This window comes from Falco punctatus, assembly GCF_963210335.1.
Source record: "Falco punctatus genome assembly, chromosome: 2".
NCBI classification, from domain to species: Eukaryota; Metazoa; Chordata; class Aves; order Falconiformes; family Falconidae; genus Falco; species Falco punctatus.
Window position 1 is genome coordinate 80841526 of NC_137581.1, and position 25198 is coordinate 80866723.

At 43.7% G+C, this 25198-nt stretch overlaps 1 protein-coding gene and 1 long non-coding RNA gene across 7 annotated transcripts in view; one reads left to right on the forward strand and one right to left on the reverse strand.

The window, feature by feature from the left end:
• Nucleotides 1-6195, reverse strand: part of ICOSLG (inducible T cell costimulator ligand) — a 58144-nt gene extending 51949 nt beyond the window's left edge. For 5 of the 6 annotated variants that reach the window (XM_080376947.1, XM_080376946.1, XM_080376948.1 and 2 more), the window contains exons 1-3: nucleotides 5929-6195; nucleotides 2727-2767; nucleotides 384-746 (exon numbers count right to left, since the gene is read on the reverse strand). In XM_080376947.1, the coding sequence (XP_080233073.1) occupies nucleotides 384-746; nucleotides 2727-2767; nucleotides 5929-5942 (418 nt within the window). In that variant the 5' untranslated portion in view covers nucleotides 5943-6195. The remainder of the gene's footprint in view (nucleotides 1-383; nucleotides 747-2726; nucleotides 2768-5928) is intronic. The other variant, XM_080376951.1, reaches the window with a different exon arrangement.
• A 16499-nt stretch (nucleotides 6196-22694) lies between these two features.
• LOC308059509 overlaps nucleotides 22695-25198 on the forward strand; it is a 146544-nt gene continuing 144040 nt past the window's right edge. The window contains exon 1 of the long non-coding RNA XR_013926276.1: nucleotides 22695-24955. This is a non-coding gene — a long non-coding RNA (uncharacterized lncRNA). The remainder of the gene's footprint in view (nucleotides 24956-25198) is intronic.

Genomic DNA, 25198 nt, shown 5'->3' on the forward strand with positions numbered 1-25198 from the left:
GACCTGAGAGGGAAACACCTGCAGGTTTGGTATATAAGCCAGAGAACTGAGAAAATTACTGGAAGGGCAGAAAGCTGTAGACAAACCCGAAGGAAGAAAGCAAATTCTTAAGCTGCTGTCACCCAGTCATGTGCAAAAGCCCTTATACTAAGGAAAACCAAGATGAAAAAAACACCCCACGCTGGATAAACAGCTGCTACAGGTATTCTTCCAGTTTTAGATTCCCTGTCTGTAACACTTAAATTAAGCAGACTTCATTTCAGAATAGGGCTGAAATATGTTCTAAAGGTAAGGGTATGCTTATATCTAATATTGAAATGGACGGACTTGGAAAGCTGGAATGAGAATGTGGGCAAATATGTGCAAGTGATACAAGTTCTTACCTGCCAAAGTGAGAACCACTTTCGCCTGGTGAATCACTCTGGTATATTCAGTTTTCTGCAGTACTACACATTTGTATGTACGTTCATCACTCTGGCTGACATTTAGTAGTAGCAGAGAAAAATCGCCATTTTCCAATCCATCCCAGAATAACTGAGTCCTGTTTTTAAAGTGAATACACTGTTCACTTTCATTGTCTTGACCAGAGATCAGTGCATGAACAACTGAACACTCTTCTTGATCATCAGCTATTTGCCAATATACCCGTAGATTTTTTAAGTGCAGTTCTCTTCCTCGATAAATGCAACTCAGTGTAGCATTGTCTCCAAGTTTACTGACTATGATCGTCTCCTCCAGTGCAATAACTACAAGATTAAAATAGAGAAAAAAGGGAGGTTACGTGGGGAAAATGTCGTTATTTTCAAGTACATTCTACCTCATGTGGACTCCAGTATTAGTATTCATAAGACGCAGGTAAGCACGCTCACTTCATAGGCATGCCTACCTCCTGACTTGCCAGTGGCTAATTCCCTCCATGTCTGTTGTCTGTTTATTTTCCAAAGGGATCTTTTTCACTATAAAGCCTTCTGCTTATTTCTTTTTCCAAGGGCCAACTGGTCAAAGCATTCCCAGACCCAGGGATACCTGCATGTTTGACTTTGCCCACTGACTGGGACTGACTGTAGGCACATATTCAAGTCCTAATGCTTTAATAATCACTTTTATTTTTATTTGGAAAAATGCCAGATAACACCAGGTAAATCACAAGAAGTGGAAACACCGATAAGAAAAAGAGTGCTACCATTATTGTGAGATTCCCCCAAATTTGAAAGGGGAGTAAATAGTGGTTCTCAAAGTGGGCATGTCATAGCAATCACATTTTACTGCCACCATTGGTGTCACCCTCTCAACAAATATACCTAGCTGGAAAACCAGCGTGCCCAGGTACCTCCATTAATTTACATACAAAATACATACATAACATTTACAACTTCTCACAGCCACTTTAGGTAGGCCAGTACAGTGTCTGGCTTTCAGGGCACTTTTCCTGGTCTCCAGACATGAGAACAGCAGCCTGGCCTCCTGGCGAGCAAGATAGAAGGCATGAGCAGGCTGCAAAGGGATGTAGAAAGCGCAGGTCAGCAAGTCTGAAAGGGCCAGGGCAGCTCTGACTGGCATCCTCATCTGCAGGGAGGCTGACCACCTCTCCTCCACCCCAGCAGCTGAAACCTCTCTGGTGCAACTGGTTACTGAGACCAAAGCAGTGTGCACATTGTAAATGTTGGGCTGGGGGGTGAGAGGGCGTCAGGCATGGGGTTGGATGGGATTGATTACAGCTGGGGGAAGGGATTATGCGGGTGGGTGAATTAGGGAAAAAAAGATGACAGGAGTGAGTGTTTGGAAATCTGGGAACAGTGCATGGTGAGGTGGGAGGGAGGCTCCAATGTCCAAGGGGGACATGTCTTTGTGTTGGTGTGCTGGAATGAGAAATAGTTTATCTACATGTCTGAGTTGCGCACCCTGGCTTAAAAACACCACTGAAGCAAATGAAGTACTTGCAAGGAGGAAGGCAATATGCTCTCCAGACACTTATCCTCTGCTGGGTGAGACAAGAAGTAAAGGGCTTGAACCACAACAAGGGTGATGCAGCCTAGATTTTGGGAAAGCTCTTGTAGCAGCAGGGAAATTGATGCCCTGGGAAGACAGGGGCACCTCCATCACTGGTATTCTTGAGGAACAGGCCAGCCGGCATCTATTAAGGCTTTATCTGTACGGTTTGTCCTGATTTTGGGGCCAGGAAGTTTCCTTGGTGACTTTGTTGAGGTCCTTCTCCGTGATTGAGCAAGAACAAGAGAGAACTCTAAAAATGCTTAACTATCACCTAGCAATATCATTTAACTTTACCTTTGTTTTGAAAGGCGTTTTTTGAACTGTAGTAAAAGACTTGCTAATGCTGGGTACTCGATACCGTGATGTATAATTCTAGTTCTAATATGAGTATGGACTTTATCCAGGCATGTTAGATCTGCTTATCAACAGCCCTTATTACCACACTTCTAAGGCCTTTTGTTGGCAGGCATAAATATGCAGGGATGTCTGTGAAGCAAGCAGAGCAATCTGAGCAAGAACATCTGTAAGTTCCCTTGCTATTCTCCGTACGGAAACTGGTAGATACTTCCTTCCTTGATGCATGTCAGAGAAAGATTTCACACTGAGGAATTCTTAAGTGTCTTGCTGAAAACACATAGATGTTTATATTGTATATATTACAACTACTTTGTGTATTTAGTCAAAAATATTAAAAAGAGTGCAGCTCATTTTCAGATGAAGCGTTCTGAACTTACCAGGTCTCAGGATATGGAGGAGCAGTAACAGAAATCCGTAGCTAGAACAAAAAGCAAACAAGAGTGTTACATGTTTGACTTTAGTGTCTCTGTTGTTTAAATAAGCAATAAACCTAATATTGATTGATTTAGTGTGGTAGCAGAAGTAGGTAAATTAGGTGCTACTACTATGTAATGTCCTATTCAGTATTTGCATTTTTGACAGCTGCAAAACTTCTGCTCAAATGACATAACTCTGTGGGTGGGTGGCCAAGGCCACGAATAGCAGTGAGATGCACTAATACTGGAATCGGAGCAGAGGGCATGAAGCTGGTGTTGTGCCTGTCTTTCTTGTGAAAAACAAACCGTATAGACTTACTGGATATATAGGCCCTGAGAGCTACTTGGATCACTGGGAAGGGGAGTGGCTGCACAGGTCTAAATCCAGGTCAAAAGTCCTGCATCCTACCGTTTTGCTGAAACTCAGTGGTTACGGTTTTATCTGGTTAGGAGACACCAAGCAGCTGACCACGCTGACCACCAGTTTGTGCACTTGGTAAAAATGTGTAAACAGGAAATGTGCTGATAGCAGGGAGCTGTACAAAGGTTTTGCTGGAAAGAATTCCGCATGTTGGGTTACTCCAGAGGGGCATATTTATGCAGGAGTTTCTCAAAGAAGTTACACCTGCTGGATGCTATAGGAAAAGCTAGTTTAACCTATTTATAAAGTCCAGGCAATTTACCTCTCATCCCATAGCACTTTACAAAAGATAAATGTGCAGCACTTTCCTAAGAGTTACTTTAAAATAGCCTTTCACCACCACACCTAGCTATACATTGTGCTCTCCTTCCTTCAAGCCGCTGTGGGAAGGGAAAGGAAAGGAAGATGCTGGGAAAGTTTTGGAATGAGAGCTGTGCGGCTGCAGTTGCCCACTTTGATATTGCTGCAGGTGCAATAAGGCTGGACAGAGGGGCACAAGCATCCCCAGTGGCCCCAGCTCACTTTTGCAAGCAAGACTGAGGCCACAGTACTCTGGTGCCCTTCCCCAGTTGTTCTCAACCATCAGCCAGGTCCAACACTGAGCCAAGGGCTGAGACAATGGGGAGACCTGCCCACAGCAGCCCATGTCCACCCAGGAGCAAGCTCCAAGGTCTCCCACCTAGACTGTTTGCCGCCTTCCCTCCAAACCAGCTCTGCCCTGCCTGACCCTCCTCCCTCCAAGCCCCAACCTAAGCTCACTCCCCCAGCAGCCATTTCTCACCTTGCTTTTCCCATCAGCTGTACTTTAAAACATCCCCTCTCTCTTCCAGGCCTCCTGCCCTTTCCCCACAGTTCCTGCCCTTTTGTCCAGCTGAGCATCAGGACTCGTCCACCACTTCCCAGGCACAGCATCACTTCTGCCCAGCTTTACTCCCAACAGCTGTCTGGGCAGAACTTGGGTCTCCCACCTGCCCCCAAGAAAATTACGATCTTCCCAAATACATTTGGCTTCCCATAGAGAAAGCAGAGGACATTCCTGACACAAAATCTACCTCCACTTGAAGCCCCATCTCCAGAGAACAAGATTGAGAAAGTTTAGGGAAGAGTCAGTCTGAACTGTATTACTTTTACATGAAGAAAACACTTTATTTTCCTTTTCTGTGTCCTTTGAAATGGTTTCATAGATGAGGTTTCAAAAGTTTAAGTGGAAGCTCAGAACATTTCTGCTCGAAAACTTACTTCAGGGCTGACTGCAGATTTTCTAAAGTAAGTGTACCCGAACACTCCAGGGAAGTGGCTCGGCTCTGCTCTCTCACTGGCAGTGACTTTTGTTGGCTTTTGCACATTGTCTTGCCTTTCTGTTGGTTTTTTTTTTATACTGTGCAGGGGCCATTGCTTTTGTGCCAAGCTTGTAGAGGTCTGTCTTGACAAGCTCACCTTCATGTAGTTCTTAATCTTTCTTAATCCTGTGGCTGTGGGTTTGATTGCTTCCCACCCAAGTTAGATACTATGGCTATAGCAAGTAATTTGAATTAAATGGAGAACTTCAATCAACTGATCTTTATGGGACGTTTTAGGGAATTTCCCTATGGCAGGCATTCGCTGTTGCCAACAAATATTTAGACAGTCAGCCAGAACTGATTCTCTAAAGTATGCACACAAAGCAGGTCTTGATTTCTTATTTTAATAAATGATGTCACAGTCAAGGTTGGACAGATCTAGAGATAATCATCCTCTTACTTAGAGGAGGTTGCAGCTGTGGTAATGTGGGGGCACTGCCAATGCACCATGTCCCCCTGGAACAGCTTTAATGCCAAGCTCCTGTTGAAAAAAGGGAGAAACGCTTTTGCCTGCAGAGAAACCCCTTTTGCCCCAAGTCTGCACTCAGCCCCTGTGCCTATCATGCTAGCAGTGAGCGCCACTAAGTGCAGGTGTAGCTGCCTTAGTTTATTAGTTCTCCCTCTGTCCCTTTTAGTTTTTAATAAAAAATGATTTTTTTTTCTTTTTCAATTCTTTCCCAACCTTCCCATTCTATATATTTTCTAAAATGCCCTGTGAAACCGGAGAAAGTTACATTTCTTCTTTCATACATTCTTATTTGGTGAGATTACTGTTTGTACCAGCACCTCAACTTTTTCATGCAGTATTTATTTAGAATCAAGGGATGCTGCTGTTCTGGAGCAAACTAGCCAGAGAAAAGACATCCTGACGCTTGCAATAACAACTTCGGGGCTTTTTCTCCACTGTTAAGATTTGTTTTATCCCCTGACCTTGCAGAGACATCGCTGCTCTTGCACCTGCAGGTGCCCTAGACAAGTTATCCGTGAAGCTTTTTTAACGCCTACTGCAAGGCAGCACTAACCCGGGCAATAAACGGGGTGGGCCTGCTTGCCTTCTCGCATCTTTGGGCAAAAAGGCTCCTGAAAACACCAGCTAATTGCCCGCAGCCTTCGCTGGCGGAGCAAGGCAGGCGGGGCCCCGCCGGCGCTGAGCGGCCGCGCCGGGTCGCTCCCCGGCCGAGCCCCCCGCGGTACGGGCGCCCCCGGGAGCTGCCGCCGGCCACCTCCACCGCTGTCCCGGGTGCGGGAGGGGACCCCGTGCGGCCCCTCGTCCCCGTCTCCATGTAGGAAGCCCGCCCCCGCCAGAACAACTGCCCGCTGCGTTGCAATGACACAAGGGGTTTGCTAAGGGGTGGGGGGCAGTGGCGCGCCACGCAGCCCCGAGCCAGCGGCCCCCACTCACCCTCGCGGCTCCATCGCAGCGGCGGGGGAGGGGGTGGCTGCCGGGCCGAGCCGAACCGAGCCGTGCAGTGCTGTGCCGTGCCGCGCTATGCCGTGCCGAGCTGTGCCGAGCCGAGCCGTGCAGTGCCGAGCTGAGCCGATCTGACAGCCGCCCGGTTCAGGCCGTTCCCCTTTTCCCTCCCACGCCGCCCGCCGGGGATTTCCGCCTTCCGTGCGCGGCCAGCCCCGCCACCGGGCACCGTGCAGACGGGGCGCCCCGCCACCCGGCCCCAGCCCCGCTTCGGCCCCGCGCCCCGGCGCTATGCTCCGAGAGAGCCCTGGCGCGGCCCGGCGGTGCGGGGGGTCCCAGAACCCGCCCATCCCCGCTGACCCTTCCCACAGCCCCGCCGGGGGCAGCCGGCAGCGCTCCCTCCCCCCCCCCCCCAAGCCGTGCCCCCGCCGGGAGGCTGCCGGCGCCGCTCAGGCGGGGCGCCCCTCACCGCAGGCTCTGGGCGCTGCTGGGGGGGACCTGGGGAGTCAGTGCGGGGCACCGGCTTTTGCGGCGGTGCCGGGGGCAGCAGCACCTTGTTGGCCCTGCGAGGCCCTGCTTGGTGTCTGCGCGGATGGGCAGGGGTCTGTGCAAAGCCAGCCAGGAAACCGGGGGCTCTGCTTCTGGAGGCGTGTTGCAAAAAGACATTGGGTTTGCAATTGCATAATATAGTAAAAAACCCTAAATGTAAAAAAATCCTAAATGTGATTCAGCTGTGCACGACCACACCTGAAGACGTAGGAGACAAAGGTTCTGACAGAGCTGCGTTGGTGAGGGGTGTTGTAGCAGTAGCTGGCTACTTGAAAGCTGTGGTTCGTGCTCACCGGCAGCTTTATTACTGCTTCCCCGTCAGTGGCTGTGTTTGGTTTGTTCACTGTCAGGCACCTCAATCCAGCTGGGATTCCTTTGCCAGCATGAACATTGCCAGCACAGAGAGCACCACAAAGCCGTCACTGCCACGCTGCAGTGACAGTCGTTAAAAAACGATTGATACGTTAATGTTTTATTTGGTCTTAGTTCTGAGTCACCCTGGGAGTGCCAATTTGTCCATGATGAATAAGAAACTCCAGGGTTGTGCAAGACCTGCAAGTCCCGATGGTGTTTCCACTGCCAGGCAGCGGGCTCTCGTTTTGGAGTCTTAAAACCAATGTTACTTCAGCCTCTCTGTGTATTGCTGATACATGGCTGCAAATCAGCAGTTTGGGAGGGCAGACTTAAATTTACACTAAACTTCAAGGAAGATAAACATTCCTGTGGAATTACAGTTGAATCAGAACATGTTGGCAGCAGCCGAGTCACATCTTTCACTGAAATACTTCCTGATGGAATATCCTAGTTTGGGGACTACTCGTTCGCTATTTCAGGTGCTGTTTTAGTAACAGACATTTGGTGAATAGGGATGCACATGGAATCATTTCTTTGTAGCTGAAAGCTTACTGACTTTAAATGCTTGTGGCATAACTTTATAGGTGAATTTTTACAGTTCTAGATAAACTTGTTCATTCTAAAATGCATAGTTTGAATGTACCCTTCTGATATTCTTCACAATGGTTTTTTTTTTCATATGTAATGACTAAGAACAGCCTATTACTACACATGTACCTGTTAGGGTGGAAAGGAATTTCAGGATAAGCAAGAGAGGCAAATGTGTCTCCATAGCCAGGAGATTCTGGGATTTGGAAAGCTCAGGTGCAAACCTCTTCTCTGCCTGCACCAGGCTTTTGAATCTGCATTACCTGAAATCTCTGATGAGTTTTTAATCTATAAGGCAACCTTGTCTTCTGTGTTCTTTCCAAATGGTGTTTCATTAAGGCCCAGCCTTAGACAGGTCCTAAGTTGCCTCTGCCTGCAGAATTCCTCAGAGGGCTTGAAATATAAAGATATTCTTCTGACAGTGACTCCATTTGTTTGGCACACGCTGAACAGCCCTGCAATTAATAAAAGCAGGTTCTCACTATGAAATCACTGCCATTAGCTGTTCCTTGGGGAGTGCTCCCCTATTTTTTTCCACACAGCCAAAAAAAGCAGTAGCAGCTGGAGTGGAGGATCATTGCAGCTGATGTGGCTTCTTCTGTTTACATGGAATAGCAATATATTTTTATTCTTTTAGATATAGATTCATTAATGTGTAAATTACTATAGTAGGGTATTTAGCTTAGGGTCAGAAATACCTGTAAGTCAGGGTATTTATCTTAGGGTCAGAATACAGACCTCAGTTATGTGATCTCCTCCATACAAGTATCATATCAAAGGTAAAATGAATGATAACAGGCAAGGATGTTTGAAAAGCCTATGTGAAAAGTTTTCATCAAAGATGTGGCTCCTCACCCCTACTACCATAAGGCTATAGAAAAATTCAAGCAGGAAAGCAGCTTTGAAGGTTATCTGGTACAACCTCTACCTCAAAGAAGGGCCAAGGTCAAAATTATATGTCAAAGCTGCTACGAAGATGTGGTTCAAAGTTACTACTGCTGCTTCCACATGGCTCTAAAAATCGTGATAAGACTTCAATTTTCTCAGAGAATACTGTGATTTTTTATCAGCAGTTGTCTTCATTTCCCCACACGTCGTTTTAGTAATGCAAAAATATGCATTTGTTTTATTTTGTCAAAAAAGCTACAGTTTAGGATAGTCAAAAGGAAAATCTCATGCAAAGCTGTCTGATCGAGCTTCTAAAAATTACAATGTTTATGACAGAGAAAATCCCCATGTGTGAGGATGCAAAACCTATTCCAGTTGTAGTACATGGACGCAATCTTATGTAGTTGCTGCACTCTCTGTTTGAGACATAGAAATGGCTCAAAGATGATGCGTTTGGTCCCTTGTCCTGTGTGCGTGTGTGTGTGTCTCAGTGTGAGATAAAGGCAGAGACAGCTGAGCTTTTAAAGGGGAGTATTTGTAAAAAAAATATCCTTGTTCCTGAGAGTTAATTTGTGCTGTCTTATGTGCATCCACACCACTTGACACAAGTAAATTATGGCATTTAAGCCTGTCAGAAGAAGAAACTAACTCCTATGGCTTGTGGGTGGTAAATATGTTACCTATGGACTTTGACACCAGAAACATTGGGAAAAATTGGGGAGAAAAGAGGAGGAAAACAATATTCTAGTTGTTCCAGGCTGTGAGACAGAGAAGTGATCTACATACTAGAAATTTAGGGAGCTGATTGTTTTCAAATGGGTATCAGGCAAAGGGAACAGGTACATCTGCAAAACACACATCTTCAGTGGCAAGCTCATTAAGGCAATTATTGAGAATGTAGAGACTGACCAGACTGTGTGAAACATAAAATGTAGACATACCTCTCTACATACATAGAAGAAAAGAGAATCTCAGGCAAATTGAACACCTCTGGGGACAACTGAAAAACGGGTGACATGATTGTATGTGATGTGGAGGACTTGAACTGTTTTTGTAGTAGGACAGCCATGAAAGAAGTGCACATAAAATTAGTAGCAGATGATAACTGTGAATGCTGAAAAGATTTTAGGGTGGCTAGAGCATGTCACTTGTTTGAAAAGCAGATGCCTGCATCATTAGTAGCAGTGATGCAGTGTGGTGACAAAACCAAGAGAGGTATGATCACCGCTTGGTTGCCTGCACTGAACCTCTCCCCATCATCCACAAACATGCCAAGACAAACCAGGAGGCAATAAGATAACATCCAAACCTAAGAGACAAATATATGATGAAAGTGTAGCAAATTTGCAGCAGATAATGGAGACACAGTTAAAGAAACCACGTTAAAAAGGAGTACCTAGTATATGGACTACCCAAACTTTCATATACCACTTCTTAAACAGGTACATTGTCTAGATGAGCAAAATGATCCAGCTCATGCACTGCATGCAACTGGAGAATAACTTTAACTAGAAAAACCTTGAAGTGATATTACAAACACTAGGTTGGGGGGGCTTACCCCAGAATACAGAAAAATAAAAATCTGCAGCTATTTTCACAGGACCAGAAGAAGTATTTGGAAAACCAACAGCTGACCTCAAGCCTAATTGGTCTTCATCTTAAGTAAGAAATGATAGGTAGTACCCTGCCATTAACAGCAATAGCCTCACTGGCATTAGTTGGACAGTATTCATTCACTACAAGGGGAGAAACCAGTGCTAAATTCAGGTACAATAGAAACGTAAGTCTACAGTACCATGGAATATATGTCTTCAGCAAATGAATTCTGGGACAGAAAGCTTTAAAATCATCATGATAAAAATTTAAATAGTGGAAGACTATGTAAAAATTAGCGAGCATGTATTTCCTAATAATGGAAAAAAAACCCAGTGCACAGGTTCTCTACCAAAATCTAATCAAACTTGCCATGACTGAAGCACTACTAGTACATGAAATGATTGCCAGGAAAAGGGTTGCAAGCAGAGAAGCATTCTGGTGCATCACACGTCAGAGTGTAATTAAAAGGGTGGAAAATACCTGCAAATGAGATTGTAGTGGAGGGAAAAAAGCAGATGCTGATCATCGGTCTTCAACGTAGAACAATCAAGTGAAAGTACTATAGCCTACCCAGTGTGCGTTACTGGGCTTACATTTTCTCTGTCTTGTTTGGCTGGTGCACTAAACACCTAAACTAACACCTAACTAAACAACCACAAAGCAATTTGTTTACCTTTTGGTATGTCACCTGCACAGAAGATATAGCAGAAGAAGTAGAAATTAATAGAAAGACTAAAAGGAGCCACAGAACAAGTAAACTGATACTAGAAAAAGGAGGCAAAAGGCATAATCCAAATCATGTAAATTAGTACAGAAATCAAGAACAGCCTTTTGAAATGAACTGAATGCTGCCCTAAGGATCTTAATCCTTTCTTCTTGGAAAATATTAAGAAGTAACACTTCAAGCAGCAGATCACTGCTGCTGTAGGAGAGTGGTCCATATTGAGCGTACTGATGCCAGATGAACAAAATCATACTTGAATTAGGATTGTGTGGTCCTCTTGTTCTTCCATCAGTAAATGTATGACTGTGCTGTGACATTTGACACATTTGACAAATCCTTATGGAATATTCTCTACAAATCTCTGGTTTGTACATTGTGGGGATTTCAGTGTGTGACACTAAAGCTAGTAGAGTACAACTTGCAACTGAGAAAAAAGTAAAGAGAAAAACTACAACAGCTCTAGCCGCTTGGGCAAATTTATGTATGGGTAAAGAGCAAAAGAAGTATGAGGCATGAACAATTTTCCAACACTTTGTCTACAGAGAAGCTAGCAGAAGTAGCAAATGGAAAGAGAGACACCGTATCTCAGAAATAGAGGAGGAGGGGAGGACAGTTTGCAGGAAAGAAAATGGTTTCCTTGACTAGTGGAGATGTCTGGAGTAAAACAGCAAAGCTGACTGCTGAGAACAGACTGGTGATAAAATGAGGGAAGAGATGTGATTCTAAACAAAATGTTTCATAATTCTGAGAAGATCCTTTGAGATGTTGAGCTTGGCCTGATGCAATGGAAAAGAACTGCCAAGAAATACAATTGGCAGAAGTGAATGAACTAAGAGAAAACAATAGCTTCCCTGTTCACTTGCTATGCTCTGTCTCATGTTTTGTTGTCACACTAGGCATTTGGGGCATTGGCCAAAAAGATCACTTTTAACATCCAAATTTCAAGGCCGCCCCATGCAAAAGAGGACACTTGCAGCACTAGAAAATACCAGTTTGGGGCAGATATGCTCTCTGTGCATGGCAGCAATGGCAACTGTTTTATTTATACTTATTTATATTTATATATAATATTATAAAAATTATTATTTATAAATACATATTTATATTTATTTATTTATATCTATTTATGTTGTTAGAACGGATCCCTGCTATTCCCAGTTCTTTATTAGTCGTGCACAATGGGATAGTTGATTTCCTGTTGTTTTACGAAAAACAAGGGAATAACTTGGCAATACTTTTACCCGATCACTCTGTATGTGTGTGTGTTGAAAAAAAGAAGTATTTAGAACAGTATGTAATTGCTGAAAATGTCTCTTGAGCCTCATCTACTTAGTGCATATTGTCCTGCATGGATCTCCTGTGTTGTGAGTGACCCCAAGCAAAAGAGTGCTTTTGCTGTCTGAATTGCCTTCTGCTCCTTTACTGAGCTATATTTCTGCCAGATATGCTTTGCCCTGATGATTAGCAGCAAATGCTTGTTTGCCTAGGACACTAGATAATGCATCCAAGAAACGGTCGTGGAAATGGAGTTCACAGGTTTTGGGGTGTGAAATGCCTCCTGGAGGATTATTTTCTTATGCCCAGGTTTAATACATTAACCATAAGAACAACAAGAGAGTGGGCACAGCTGAAGAACAAACTAGGATAAAGTCAGGTGCAGATGCCTTTAGCTAAGGAAGAGAAGGAGCAGGTTTGTCTGAGACCATCCAGCTGAAGATTTCCTTCTCCGAAAGGAAGGTGTTGGTTTCCAGGACAACTTCTTCAGCATGCCATTTCTTATCCCATGTAACACACCACACATTGGAAATCCTCTGAGCAGTTAAAGAAATCCATCACAGCTAAGCCTGGATCCCAGTGACTGGTAAACCCTCAACAGAGAGCATGAAGACACAGTTCATGATACGTAAAGCAACTGATCTCTTGTTACAACTAAATCATTAAGGTATATAGGGTCTACCAAAACTAATTTCAAACCTCAGCTTTCCCAAACTGTAATAAGATTAGATTCATACAATGTCATACAATTAAGATCTCTCTTTGTTTCTGATCATCACGATCATCTGGGAAGAAAGCTAATGAAATATTGAGAGAAAATGCTTAAAAGCCATCTTGGCAACAGCCGAACAGGAGAGATATTTTCAAAACCGAATATATTTATGTAAAGGCTCAAGACAAAAATTTACTCTAAGGACATAATATAAAGTGTAGTACAGGTATTTGTTTTACAAATTAAAAATTTTGGGTTTATATCTCACCAGACATCAAGAATTTTAAGAAGCAGATTAAAAGAAAAACTACTGTTTGTCATTTCATAGATCTAACAGTAACTTGCTTATGGTTTTGATTAAGTCAATGTTACATTGTTAAAGTGAATGAGCTCTGATTTGAGATGATGAAACATATTAAGCATGGGTTTGGAAATTGATATAGTGCTCCAAACTGACAGTCTAAATGGACCATTTAGAAAACTATTTTAAGAACAACAGGTATATTAAACAATATTCTTAATACTGCAGTAGAAAGCAAACACGCATCTGTCTGCCATAAGCCATTGCCTTGAACTAAAGAATCTAGGAAATTTTGGATAATAATCTCTGACATGAAAACATTCCTTGAAGAAAAACACAACTGTATTCTTGGACACATTAGTGTCCAGACCAAAACAACACCCATCGCATCCCTAAAACAACATTTTAATGTTGTCTTTAGAATTAGAAATGAGAAAATTTAGAAAAGGCTTTATTTCTCCTCATAGCACAGTCAAATAGGAAACCATGTAACACAACAGGATGTGATACGGGTGCCAAGTAGTGAGGAACAGGAACTGAAATCTGTATGTGTTATGTTGTTTATTCAATTATTTGATAAAAAATGGTACTACTACTAGGAGCACACTTAATGAGAACTGTAGTTCCATTTTATTGTAAAAAGCTGGTTTGGCCCTTAAGTGACTCAAAAATTTCCCTCCGATAGCACTTACAATACAATGTGTAGATGTAGCATAGTGTGGCACACAGGCTTTTGAAAATGTGGTTATAGGGCAGATGAGTGGTTTGGCTGAATTCCCCTAAAACCCCAGTCTTTTAGGAGGTGTAGTGGTCATGATGTTAAGACTGATTCCATAATTGTTATAACACACTGAACAGTGTTACAATTAGAAGCATGTCATTAGTTGCCAGTCTTCCAGTGAGTGCAGGTGGGGATCTGCCTGTGAACAGTGTCTGGTTTTGCGTGTGCTGTTATGCCATGAAATGCAGCCATGGTTGTGCAGCCCTCTGTCTTCTATTCACACCAGGGCAGGGCTTGCCCCAGAAAGTAAATGTGGTGGTTTGACCCTGGCTGAATGCCAGGTGCCCACCAAAACCATTCTGTCACTCCCCTCTTCAGCTGGACAAGGGAAAGAATATATAACTAAAGGCTCATGGGCTGAGATAAGGATGGGGCGATCACTCAGCAATTACCATCATGGGCAAAACAGACTTGACGTGGGGAAAATAGTTTAATTTATTACTATTCAAATCAGGAAAACACCTTCTCCTTGCCATCGCTTCTTCCTTGGCTCAACATAATTCCTGGTTTCACTACCCCTTCCCCCTGTGTGGCTCGGGGGACAGGGAATGGGTGTTAGAGTCAGTTCATCACACATCGTTTCTGCCACTCCTTCCTCCTCACACTCTTCCCCTGCTCCACCGTGGGGTCCCTCCCATGGGAGATAGTTCTCCGTGAACTTCTTCAGTGTGAGTCCTTCCCATGGGCTGCAGTTCTGCACAAACTGCACCAGTGTGGGTCCCTTCCGTGTAGTGCAGTCCTTCAGGAACAGACTGCTCCAGCCTGGGTCCCCTGTGGAGTCACAAGTCCTGTCAGCAAACCTGCTCCAGCGTGGTCTTCCCAGGGGTCACAGCCTCCTTTGGGCATCCACCTGCTCCAGCATGGGTTCCTCCATGGGCTGTAGGGGGACAGCTTGCCTTACTGTGGTCTTCACCACAGGCTGCTGGTGAATCTGTGCTCTGGTGCCAGCACCTCCTCCCCCTCCTTCTTCACTGACCTTGGTGTCTGCTGTTGCTCTCACATAGTCTCACTCCTCTCTTCTGCTGGTGCAGAGTTTGGATTTTTTTTCACCTTAACGTGCTATTGCAGAGGTACTGCCACCATCACTGATGGGCTTGGCGTTGGCCAGTGGTGAGTCCGTTTTGAGGCTGACTGACATTGGCTTCATTGGACATGGGGAAGCTTCTGGCACCTCCTCACAGAAACGACACCTGTAGCCCCCCAGCTACCAAAACCTTGTCATGCAAACCCACTACAGTAAACAAGAAGCAATATTGCATGGCTCATCAGCTGAAGATCAGCTCTCCAGCATCTTCCTATTGTCCCCAGTGCTTTCTTGCACCACTGTTTGCATACACGCAATATTTTGTAATGTTTTAATTCTAGCTCTCCTGCCCACCTGTTTTTCTTGCACTTGTCTCTAGCTAATATTGGAATGTGGCCTGTTTGTCCTTTTCCCATCACTGATGTTGGTATGATGTAACGTAGGTAAGCTCTTGTAGGCAACACTGCTATACCAATTGCATCTCAGATTGGGAAAAGTGACTTTTTATTTCTCAGTTTTGTTTCAGCTTATGTATTTCAATTTTATTTTTTCCTTTGAGGTCATCTGATGTATTTCTTAGAAGTGGAGGTTTAGTAGGGAAAAATGAGAGAGAAAGAAAGAGTGAAAAAGAGAGATCTGGAAAATAAGATCCACATCACAAAGAGCTGGTAAGTGCTCCCATGATGGGTCAAGGCAATAACATGGTCTTTGTCTAGACAAATCTCAGAGATAATTCACCCTAACTTTCATTTTTGAAGGAGAAATTTTGAAGACTCTGCTCTTAATTTGATTATATTCAAGATGAGTTGTTGTCTTTAATGACACAGAAGTAATTTTTCCCGGGGTAAAGCAGGATGTGATCTGGCAGGTTGTCAACTGCCCTGTGGACACTGCCCACTCCCATGTTACTTCCCTCAGATCCTCCAGAAAGCAGTGAAAAGGAGAGTGGTTTTGCCACATGACAACACATTCCCAGGGAATTCTTGCCAAGCAGCTGGTGCACCACAAGTTCATACATCAGCTTTCCCCAGCGTAACTCTCTCATTTGCTCAAACCATAGGGGGGCAGTTGCTCTGGTACCCAGACCACACAATGAGCAGAGACAGGCAAGGGAGCAAGGGCATGGACTTCTGGCAGGGGGCTGCACTCTCCAGAAGCTCTCAGAGCCAATGTGAGCCCTCAGGGGGCTGCCACGGCAGCTTCCAGGTATGGGCAGCTCTGAGCCTGGGCGCTCTGTCCGAACCTGGTCATGATCTGTACTAGAGCCTGATTCCAGAGAAGACTGGAATTCTTCTGTTTGGGGCAATGCAGAAACATGAGGCACAAGCTCGCCAGTATTAAGAGGCAAAGAGCCGACAAACTAATGTTTGGGTGCTCATGCTGCACAGCCAGCACTGTAAAGCAGACGTTGATCCCTGACTTTGTGACAGCTGAGGGGACCCTGTTCAGGAGACTGCTGGCTACAGTCCCCCTTGCTCTGCCAACTGGCTCCAGCCCTTCAGCTTCCTCAGGCGTCAGCACTTCTGGGACCTGACATAACCACAGCTCCTGGTGCCGTGTGGTTATAACCACACTCCCTTTGCTGCAAAGACCAAAGAAACCCCCTAGAATTTGCTTTCTGAATACGCTGCACCAGAATAATAAGGAAATCTGGCTGGCCCCCAAGGCTAACATACTTTCCTGCCACCTCCACCCAGGCTCCCTTCAAATGCTATCATTCTCATCTCAAAGGCAGCAGCAGAAGCAATAGCACCTGGGGGACTCACAAGTACCTCAATCATCCCCTGTCTTCTTAGGGATCTGTATTTGACATGGTGACTTTGCAGAGGCCAGAAGGACCATTAAACCTGCTATTTTGACTCCTGTAAGCCACCAGAGTTAAAGGGCTCTCAGCTCTCCAGCAAATCCAGAAAGACCTCCAGGTTTAACCTACAATCCCTAAGAGAAGCAGATCCACATGGTGTTTTATGTTAGTGGGTGGTTCATTCCCAGAGCTCATCGTTCTTAAACAGCTTCTTCACTGTCCTTTGGCAGTGGCCTGGATTTGCTTCCAGTTTTGGGCTTCCCTTCTCATTTCTGTGCTGAAGTAAAGAGCCTTGTTAGACTGGCTACCTCCTCTCCACTCTCCCTTAGCCAACCATTTGGTAGCCTTTGTGCCACAGCATTGCTCTGAAGTATGTTTCTGTTGCTTGCGAACGCTGACCCTTCATTACATTTCTTGCACTTCCTCAGTTTGATGAATTATTGACATGACCTACTGTTCTTCACTTACAGCCTTGCAACTAATGGTGTAACAGAAACCAAATTCAGAGTTCGTACGATGCATAAAAAGACTGATGGGCTCTAGAGGTGCAGAATCAGGTCCTTTACCTCTGCTTCATCAGAGGACCTACATATTAGATGGATTTTAAGCCTATGAACACTTCTGCCTCTTCTTAGCAGGGCATTTAAAATGCTGTCTTCATTGCATTTACCTTAACAGACTGGATCGTCCCAAAATGTTAAGTGGAAAATGTAAAAAGAAGGACAGAAAGGCAGGCAGGGAGACATACCAAAACCCTGGCAAACCGATTTTTAAGACCAGATGACTTGCATAAATACACCCAAATGAAGCTCCAAGTTAAACTTTGTAGGAACTGATCTTGTGAGAAGAAAAGAAAGATGAGCTAGAGTTCACACCTTCCTCCATCATCTTCACATTTGTACTATGCCTCAGAAAGAAAATCCTGCTATGGTTGTACTTGTGGTTCCCAGTTTTATTATTAAATACGTGCAAATAAATTGCTGTCTGGACCAACAGATAATTTTTTAAAAGGGTCTTAGGTACATACATTTGAAATGTTCTTGGGTGTACAGGAAGGGGGTTTTTAAACTGTTATTTTGTAACAGTTAATGTTAGCTCTAAGTGGAAACAAGGAGATACTGCCTTTGAAAAGACAAGCATTTATTTCATTATTGAAAGCACTGTACAGTCATTCAGTCTTTGAGGTCTGGGGTTGCTGAAAGACAACTTGCACCAGATGATTTAAGATCAGATTCTGAATATTTAAGAGATTAGAGGCTTAGTTCTTTACAGCACTTGTTAAAAGTTGTTTCTCCCTAGCGTGTCTGAGGAGTTGTGAACCCTTTTATTCTCTTCTTTAAGTATGTTTGTATTAGCAGGATCTAAGTCTGCCATTCTGCAACAAACAGGATTAGCATACTGCGTTCTCCTGCTATACCTCAGCTGGGGTGCAAAAATGTGCATTCCTCATTCTCCATGTGCACATTTGTACATGTATATGTGTTTGGCATGCAGTCAGCCTGCAAGGTAAAGGACTGCTGATGTATGTGCAGCTGTCCCCCTCATCTGTCCTCCCTATCAAAACCCTGGGAGTTTTGTTAGGAGAAAAAAGCTACTAAGTGATGTTTGGGCATTCTCTGAGTGATTGTTTTAGGGACTGACACATCTCCTCTCAGCAGAGGTCATTTCCCTTATTTCAGTCAGTTCTACTTCATTTCCAAAAGTAGGATAGCTAGGGGTTTGTGCTGTTGCACATCTTCCTGAAGACTTGTTGTGTCTCTTTAAAGTCTGTCGCTAGAATTTAGCATATTTTGCCTCCAGGAGAGAAGACAACAGATGGTTGAGGCATTCCTGAGAGAAGTTTGCAAGGCAACTTGCCCTAGTGGTTTTCACCCCAACTCAGGGTATATCATGCTTGGTCAAAAAGAGCATTGCCCTTACAGCTCATAAGACTGCTCTAGAGAAAGTTTTGAGGTTTTTTTTAAGGTGTTATTTATTTTTGGTTCTCAAATAGACCAGGTTATGCATAGATTATATTTTAGGAGAGGGAAGGAATTCCATTTCTCCTGCATGTGGCTCATATATCTGTCCAGCAGATGCTATCTACATTGTGCTCTGCTTTCAGAATACCAGGACTATGGCAAGGGAAATGCATATATGTATGCATGCATGAGGCCAGCATGGATCCACAAAACAGGTAGATGACATTTTGTTAAAATGCTGTATCATTCCTTTGACCATTTCCTTTGTGAGAACTTCCATCCATGAACATAGGAAGATAGAAAAGAAAGTGCTGGGAATGAAAACCAGAGGAATACATTGGCAACACAATACAGGTCACTGAGGCAGCTCAAAATTCAGTAGATGTTTATCTTTTACTTTGTTCTTTACATGCCATATGAAGATTTCCAGTCAGATTTTAATTTGCCAGAATAAAAAGTGTGAGAGGATACACAGCAAGAGTGTCCATTTTCCCTAATTACACTAATCTTACCACCCAAACACCTGCTTTTCCATCCGGAGCCATGCAAGGTTTTCCTGGAATCACAGTTGGAAGGGTCTCAGTGAAGCATGCATGCATGGTGACTTCCTCTGCGCGCGCTCACACGCGTATGGGTTTCTTGCTGTGACTTGCACATACTGCCCATGCTTGTCCACCCACACAACCACAAAAGCAGAAGAGGCTGTGAAAAAACAGACAAAAATGGTGTAGTCGCTACTCTGTGACACAGTGGAAAATGTTGTGCAGAACACTCCACATTTCTAAATAAGTACAGCCACTATTTGCAAGGATCTGCAAAAGTGTCCGAGTGCCCAAATCATTCATTGTAAGACTGACGGACAGCATCCATTCTTAACAGAAATATTGCTAACTTTGTCAGCTGTAGAAATCATTGAAGAGTATTTGGGATATTTCTGTCTCTGAAAGCTCTGCTATTTAGACCACAGTATAAGATATATATCTGACATGTATTACAAGTGGTCGTAACTTTACTACCTCCTTGGGATTAATCAAGGCATTACTCTCTACATTTCTAAATAAGACTCTGTTCCAGTAAGTTTGTTTTTTTTCCCAGCCAACTATAAACTTCATTAAATTGCTTTTACTGCTTATATCCCTGTGGCTCCTAGGTACCTTGGTTCCTGCATTACCTCCTAACAGTGTGTTTTAATTTTCACTGAGAATCTTATCTTTGGTTCATGTCTCTAACTGTGGTTTGCTGTGGAACCAGTCCAGTATGGTCTTGCCCAAGCAGAAGATAACCATCTGGCATTCTTGTTCCCACTGGAAGGGAAAAAAATATTTGGAAAGTCGTTGAAAAGAAAGTGAGTCCTGCAGGAAAGGATATCTGCCGCTCCAGTATCATGGCCCTGAGCATTTTGTGTCTGAGTCATAGAAAAGATTAACTTTCTGCTGATCAGTGGCAAACTGAGAAAGTGTCTAAAAGCTTGTTATGAGGGTGCTGTAGAAATTGGTGGTGTTTCATTGGGTTTGTACAGTAGGATGAGGTCCAGGTGTTGAATCCATAGTTGGCTCTTTGGCTGGGCTGCCTTTGAAGCTGCATTCAGAGACAGGCAGGGTTACTACTCTGCCAATGGGGTGCAGCAGAATGAGGTCTGGTGAGGCTGCGCTCACTGTCTGCACTCGTCCCTCAGCAATTTTGCCAAGGAAGTGAGTGACCCTGCGCTAGGGCCAAGGCTGCAAGCTGGATTAGTCTGGGGCTGACATCTAGCAGGTGCCAGCAATGCTCAGTTTCCTCCCAGCTGGCTACGGTACTTGCTTTGAGAGTGGTCTGTGTGGCCTTTCCTCAAGTGCTGAACGCGGTTATCTCTAACAATCACCTCAGAAAATAGTAGCGTGACTATAATTTCACGTGGTGGTTTTGGTTCTGTGTCTGCCTCTCATCTGTCCTCAGACTGGATGTGAATTGAGGTTGCCCAGAACAAGAGAATAATGCACAGATGGGATTGTAGTGGTTACCCTGGCTTTATTCTCTGTTTTCCTGTCAGCTCTCAGGAGATTACTTTTTCTGGTTATTATCATATTTCTATTAAGATGTGCAAAACTTTTGGAATACATCTTTAGAAACAAGATAAAATCCTTTCAAGTATGTTTACAGTAGGTTTTTTCCCTTTAATTCACTAAGACTCAAAATAAAGCTTTAAACTCGTGCACTGAGAAATCCTGCTCCTTTCTCAGATTCACAGCCCTGTAAGGTCTTTTCAGAAAGAGAAACATTTACCTATTCTTAGCTATAAGTAAACGTTGTTTAGGTAAGTGTTTGAAAGTATTAAAAAGAAAAATATTTTCATATGCTAATTTTTATGTAAAAGACCTGATGGGTACTGCTGGAGTTTTCCATCCTCCCTGCAAGTAAGTCTTATAACTGAGTACATACAGGGTTCAGTGGGGTTACCCCAGTAAGGTATTTATTTACAGAATCAAGACCTCAGTGCTCTATTAAATCATCACAAAGAGTAACATATACACTCTTTATGTGTAGCTAACATAACAGCATAAAGCAAATCTCAGCCTTATAGCAAAAAAAAAAAAAAAAAAAAGAAAATAATACGGTTGTGGAAGATGTTGTGGTTTAACCCCAGTTGGCAGCAAAGTACCATGCAGTTGCTCACACACTTACCCCCCTCAGCGGGATGGGGAGGACTATCAGAAAAAGGTAAAACTTGTGGATTGAGATAAGAACAGTTTAATAATTGAAAAAAAGGAAAATATAATAATAATAGTATTAGTAGTAATAATAGTAATGAAAGGAAAAAGAGAGAAAGGAACAAAACCCAAGAAAACCCAGGTGATGCACAATACAATCGCTCACCACCCACTGACCGATGCCCAGCCAGCTTCCCAGCAGCAATCAGCCCCTCCTGGCCAATTCCCCCCAGTTTATATACTGGGCATGATGTTCTGTGGTATGGAATATCCCTTTGGCTAGTTCAGGCCAGCTGTCCTGGCTCTGCTTCTTCCCAGCTTCTTGTGCACCTGCTCACAGGCAGAGCATGGGACACTGAACAGTCCCAGACTTAGGGCAAGCACTACTGAGCAACAACTAAACCATCAGTGTGTTACCAACATTGTTCTCACACCAAACCCAAAACACAGCACTGTACCAGCTACTGGGAAGAAAATTAACTCTATCCCAGCTGAAAGCAGGACAGAAGGAAAAATGTTGGTTTTTTTTACAGCACCATGGAAGAAATGTGAGTAAGCAAAGTTGCAGTCTAGATCTGAGTCAAGGCCATTCAGAGTCAACAAGAAGTTCTTTTTTACTTCAGTGAGCTCTGGACCACGAACTCAGTACTGAGATGCCTCAGAAATCTCATAAATTTTGGATAGCCCCTGATCTGAGAGGCGGTCTTTTTTAGTAGTGTTGGCTACACAGTCCTTATGTATCTACGATTTCACTGTACTTGCAAATGTTAATTGAGCAGTTCCCTTAGTGCTGAGGGGACTGTTAGTCCAAGCAAGGGAAGACTTTGTTAGATCTGTATTTCAAGTGTGCCAGTAGACAGTGTTATCAGATATGACTGTTGTATTAAGAATGTTTACCATTTTCTTAAAAGGTGCAAGGATGTTTTTATAGTGACTGTGGTGAAGCTTATCATGATTGTGTTTTAGCTAAATAAAAATGTGACCTTATTGTCTTTTTCCAGCTTTGAAGAATTAAAATACACGTATTTTATTTGTTGAGGAAAGAGTTCAAAATGGTTTAACAGGATTTTCATTGTATACCAAGCTAAGGGCAGTGATGAGGAACCTGTTTTGCAGTTTATGTGTTAATTTAATTCATTATGAAACATGGTTCTGGGAAGAGGCTGTTCTCAAGAGCAAAAAAGATTCTGGGAATGCAGGAAATGTGAGATAATCTTGTCTAGTGGCTGTGTTTCTCCTAGAAGCATTATGTATAATTGGCAAGTATATATGTTTAAAATAGTTGGTGTCTTACCATTGAATGGAGATTGCAGAAGTATGTTTGGCTTTTTCATCCTGAAGACAACACTATAAAGTTTCAGGTCAGGTAAGAAAAATTTTAAAAGCTCCAAACCAAGGAAGTTAGAGGACCTGGTCTACCAGGAGATCAGATCCTAATATGGTGCTAAAGTACATACACATAACAGGGTATGCATTGTTCTTCAATAGTAAAGCTAGGAGGAGATAGGAGTACTTTAAACAGGCAAGAAACTGTTTGTTGTTGCCCATTAAAACAAGATTATCCACAAACACCTAAAGGAGCGGCTTTCTCAGCAGTGCCAGGAGCTGGTAGCGCTGGTGGACATGCCAGCCCGTGGGAGAGGTGGGAAGGGCACGGGGATGTGAGGGCTTGCTGACGGGCTGGTGGAGAGGGGCTCTCAGATCCTCACTTTGGAGTACAGAAAGATACAGCAGTGGAAGTTGCTTGAAAGTGAATATGCTGCTTCTAACATGTACGAAGATATTTGTAACTTCAGGTTAATGATGCGTACTGGAGAGAGAACACGGGGGGGGGGGACACATTCCAGGCCAGCCCAAGGCCACAGACTGCATGAAGCAGCCGCTTCCAACAGGTTTCTTTCAGGCCCCAGGTCTGGATGAGATCAGGGGACAGGCTGAGATGAGTTTTGGGATCTGCGCGGTATTTACAAGCGACACGTGGTCCCCAGCATCAGGCAGAATGGCAGATGGCACACAGTTTCTTGAAACCTGGTGGTGTCTGCAGACACGGAAAACAAGGATTAATAAAAATGCAAGTACAAAAGAATGCGCAAGCTAAGATTTGTACAGGGCTAACTGAGTTTGTGAGTCACTCCAAAGAGACCCTGCAAAATAAAGTGAGGGAGAGAGAGGACTGTGTGCTGTGGCTCTGGTACCATTCCCACACTTGCCATCTTTTTGTTAACATGGCCAGGAGAGGTGTGGACCAGTAGAAGGACTGACATAAAAATACCACCATTACCTAGAACCCCAGATTTTTAATTACTGTGCCACAGAACTGAATGCACAAGGGTTTACACTGCAGAGCTGGCATTGGCGTGGGCATTGGCACTGACACTGGCAGGGTAATGAACATGCACGTGGTCAGATACTGAACTGCACAGTGTTAACAGAGCTTCTGTATAGGTAAGGTTTTTTCCAACAGCCATAATTAAAAAAACAGCCTGACAGAGTAATTTTTCTTGCATTGAATTGTACTAATGTGGAAGAAAATATTCAGCAGTCCTGGTGGGTAATATAAGCCTCTGGAATGGAAGTGGTTGCAGTGACTCTTCTGTATCATTAAATCGTGTATACACTTAGAAACTCTGTTATTCAAGCAGCTGCTGCTATATTGGAAATACAAATCACACTGCCAAATTTTCTTTCATTTTATACAAAAAATGGCAAGCACAGAACCAGCTTTCAGCTCCCTGATGATGTATACTCAATAAGGGGACTTCTTTCCAGTAAGAATCTCCAAAAATTCTGGGCCAACTATACTATATACTGCTTGCGTACTGGCATTTCCCACAAGAACCAAAAGGCTGTGCATTATACACAGAAAGGTACAGCAGAGAACTAGGATGCAAAAAATGTTCTCCAAGCTTTTTGTATAAAAAAAGTTTTTTATATCTTTTGCTTTACTTGGTTTTGGTCATTTTGAGGAAGGCTTGAAAGTATGCTGAATAAAAAAGTCCAGGGATAATACACCTGGGAAAATTAGAAATACTATATTGTGGGAGAACTTTGCTAAATAATTCTGTATTAAAAAATCTTTTTTGATTTCTAGTCAAGCTTTTTAGGCTAGCTGTAACACATTAGAAGGGGGACAGCTTTGTGTGCATATCACAGTGTAGCAGGAGTAAGATGTGCTTCTACTGCATGCGCTGCTTCCTCATTAAAACGAGTGAGGAAGAATTTGCTCAGTCAATCCATGATTTCATAACATGCTTGTTTGCTGACACTAAGGCTTGTCAGATACGCTCACCTTTTTCAATATTATCAGAAGGGAAAGGACAAAAGGGTTTTTATCAAAAGGGGTTTTGCCCTCAGACAGATGAAGGCAGGTATCTCTCAAGATGATTCAGCTCTGAATTAAAAAATTGCTTTGCATAATTGTCTGAGTACTTAAAGTTGTCCACTGAGAATAATGATATGCATTTGATTAGATTCATTTGGCATGAGCTTTTGATTTAGATTCCCCAGGAGGACAGGTCTGAAGTGGTACTTGACACGGAGGTTGTGTCGTGGTGTGGTGGTGGGGCTGGCTCCTCTGAGTGGGGCACTGACTCCCTGTCTGCAGGCAGCCTGCTCTTCCTTAATTAAATGATCCACCCAACACATGTTGTCCTTTGTCACCTGGAGCTCTTCACTGCCCCAGAAGTGCATAAAACAGTTACCACATCTTTATGTTCTTGGAGCAGCTGAAACATTAGGCAATGACTGGAGAAGTAATGGCTTTACAGGCTGGAGGTAAGCACACAGCTGGCACTTCGTTGCAGTTACTGTACTTCGTGAAAAGGTTTCATTTTCTAAGCTGAATCCCATGCTTCAGCCCTTACACCTGCCTGTGTGGGGTGGACAGGCAGCACGTCCAAGGGGAGGATTTGGCTGCCCAAAGGTGGGCAGCTCTGCCAGGGCTGATGCCCCGGGTATCTGAGACAGGTCTGGGGATGTGATGTGGACCTATGGGAAGTCTGCTCCTGCCCAGAGACT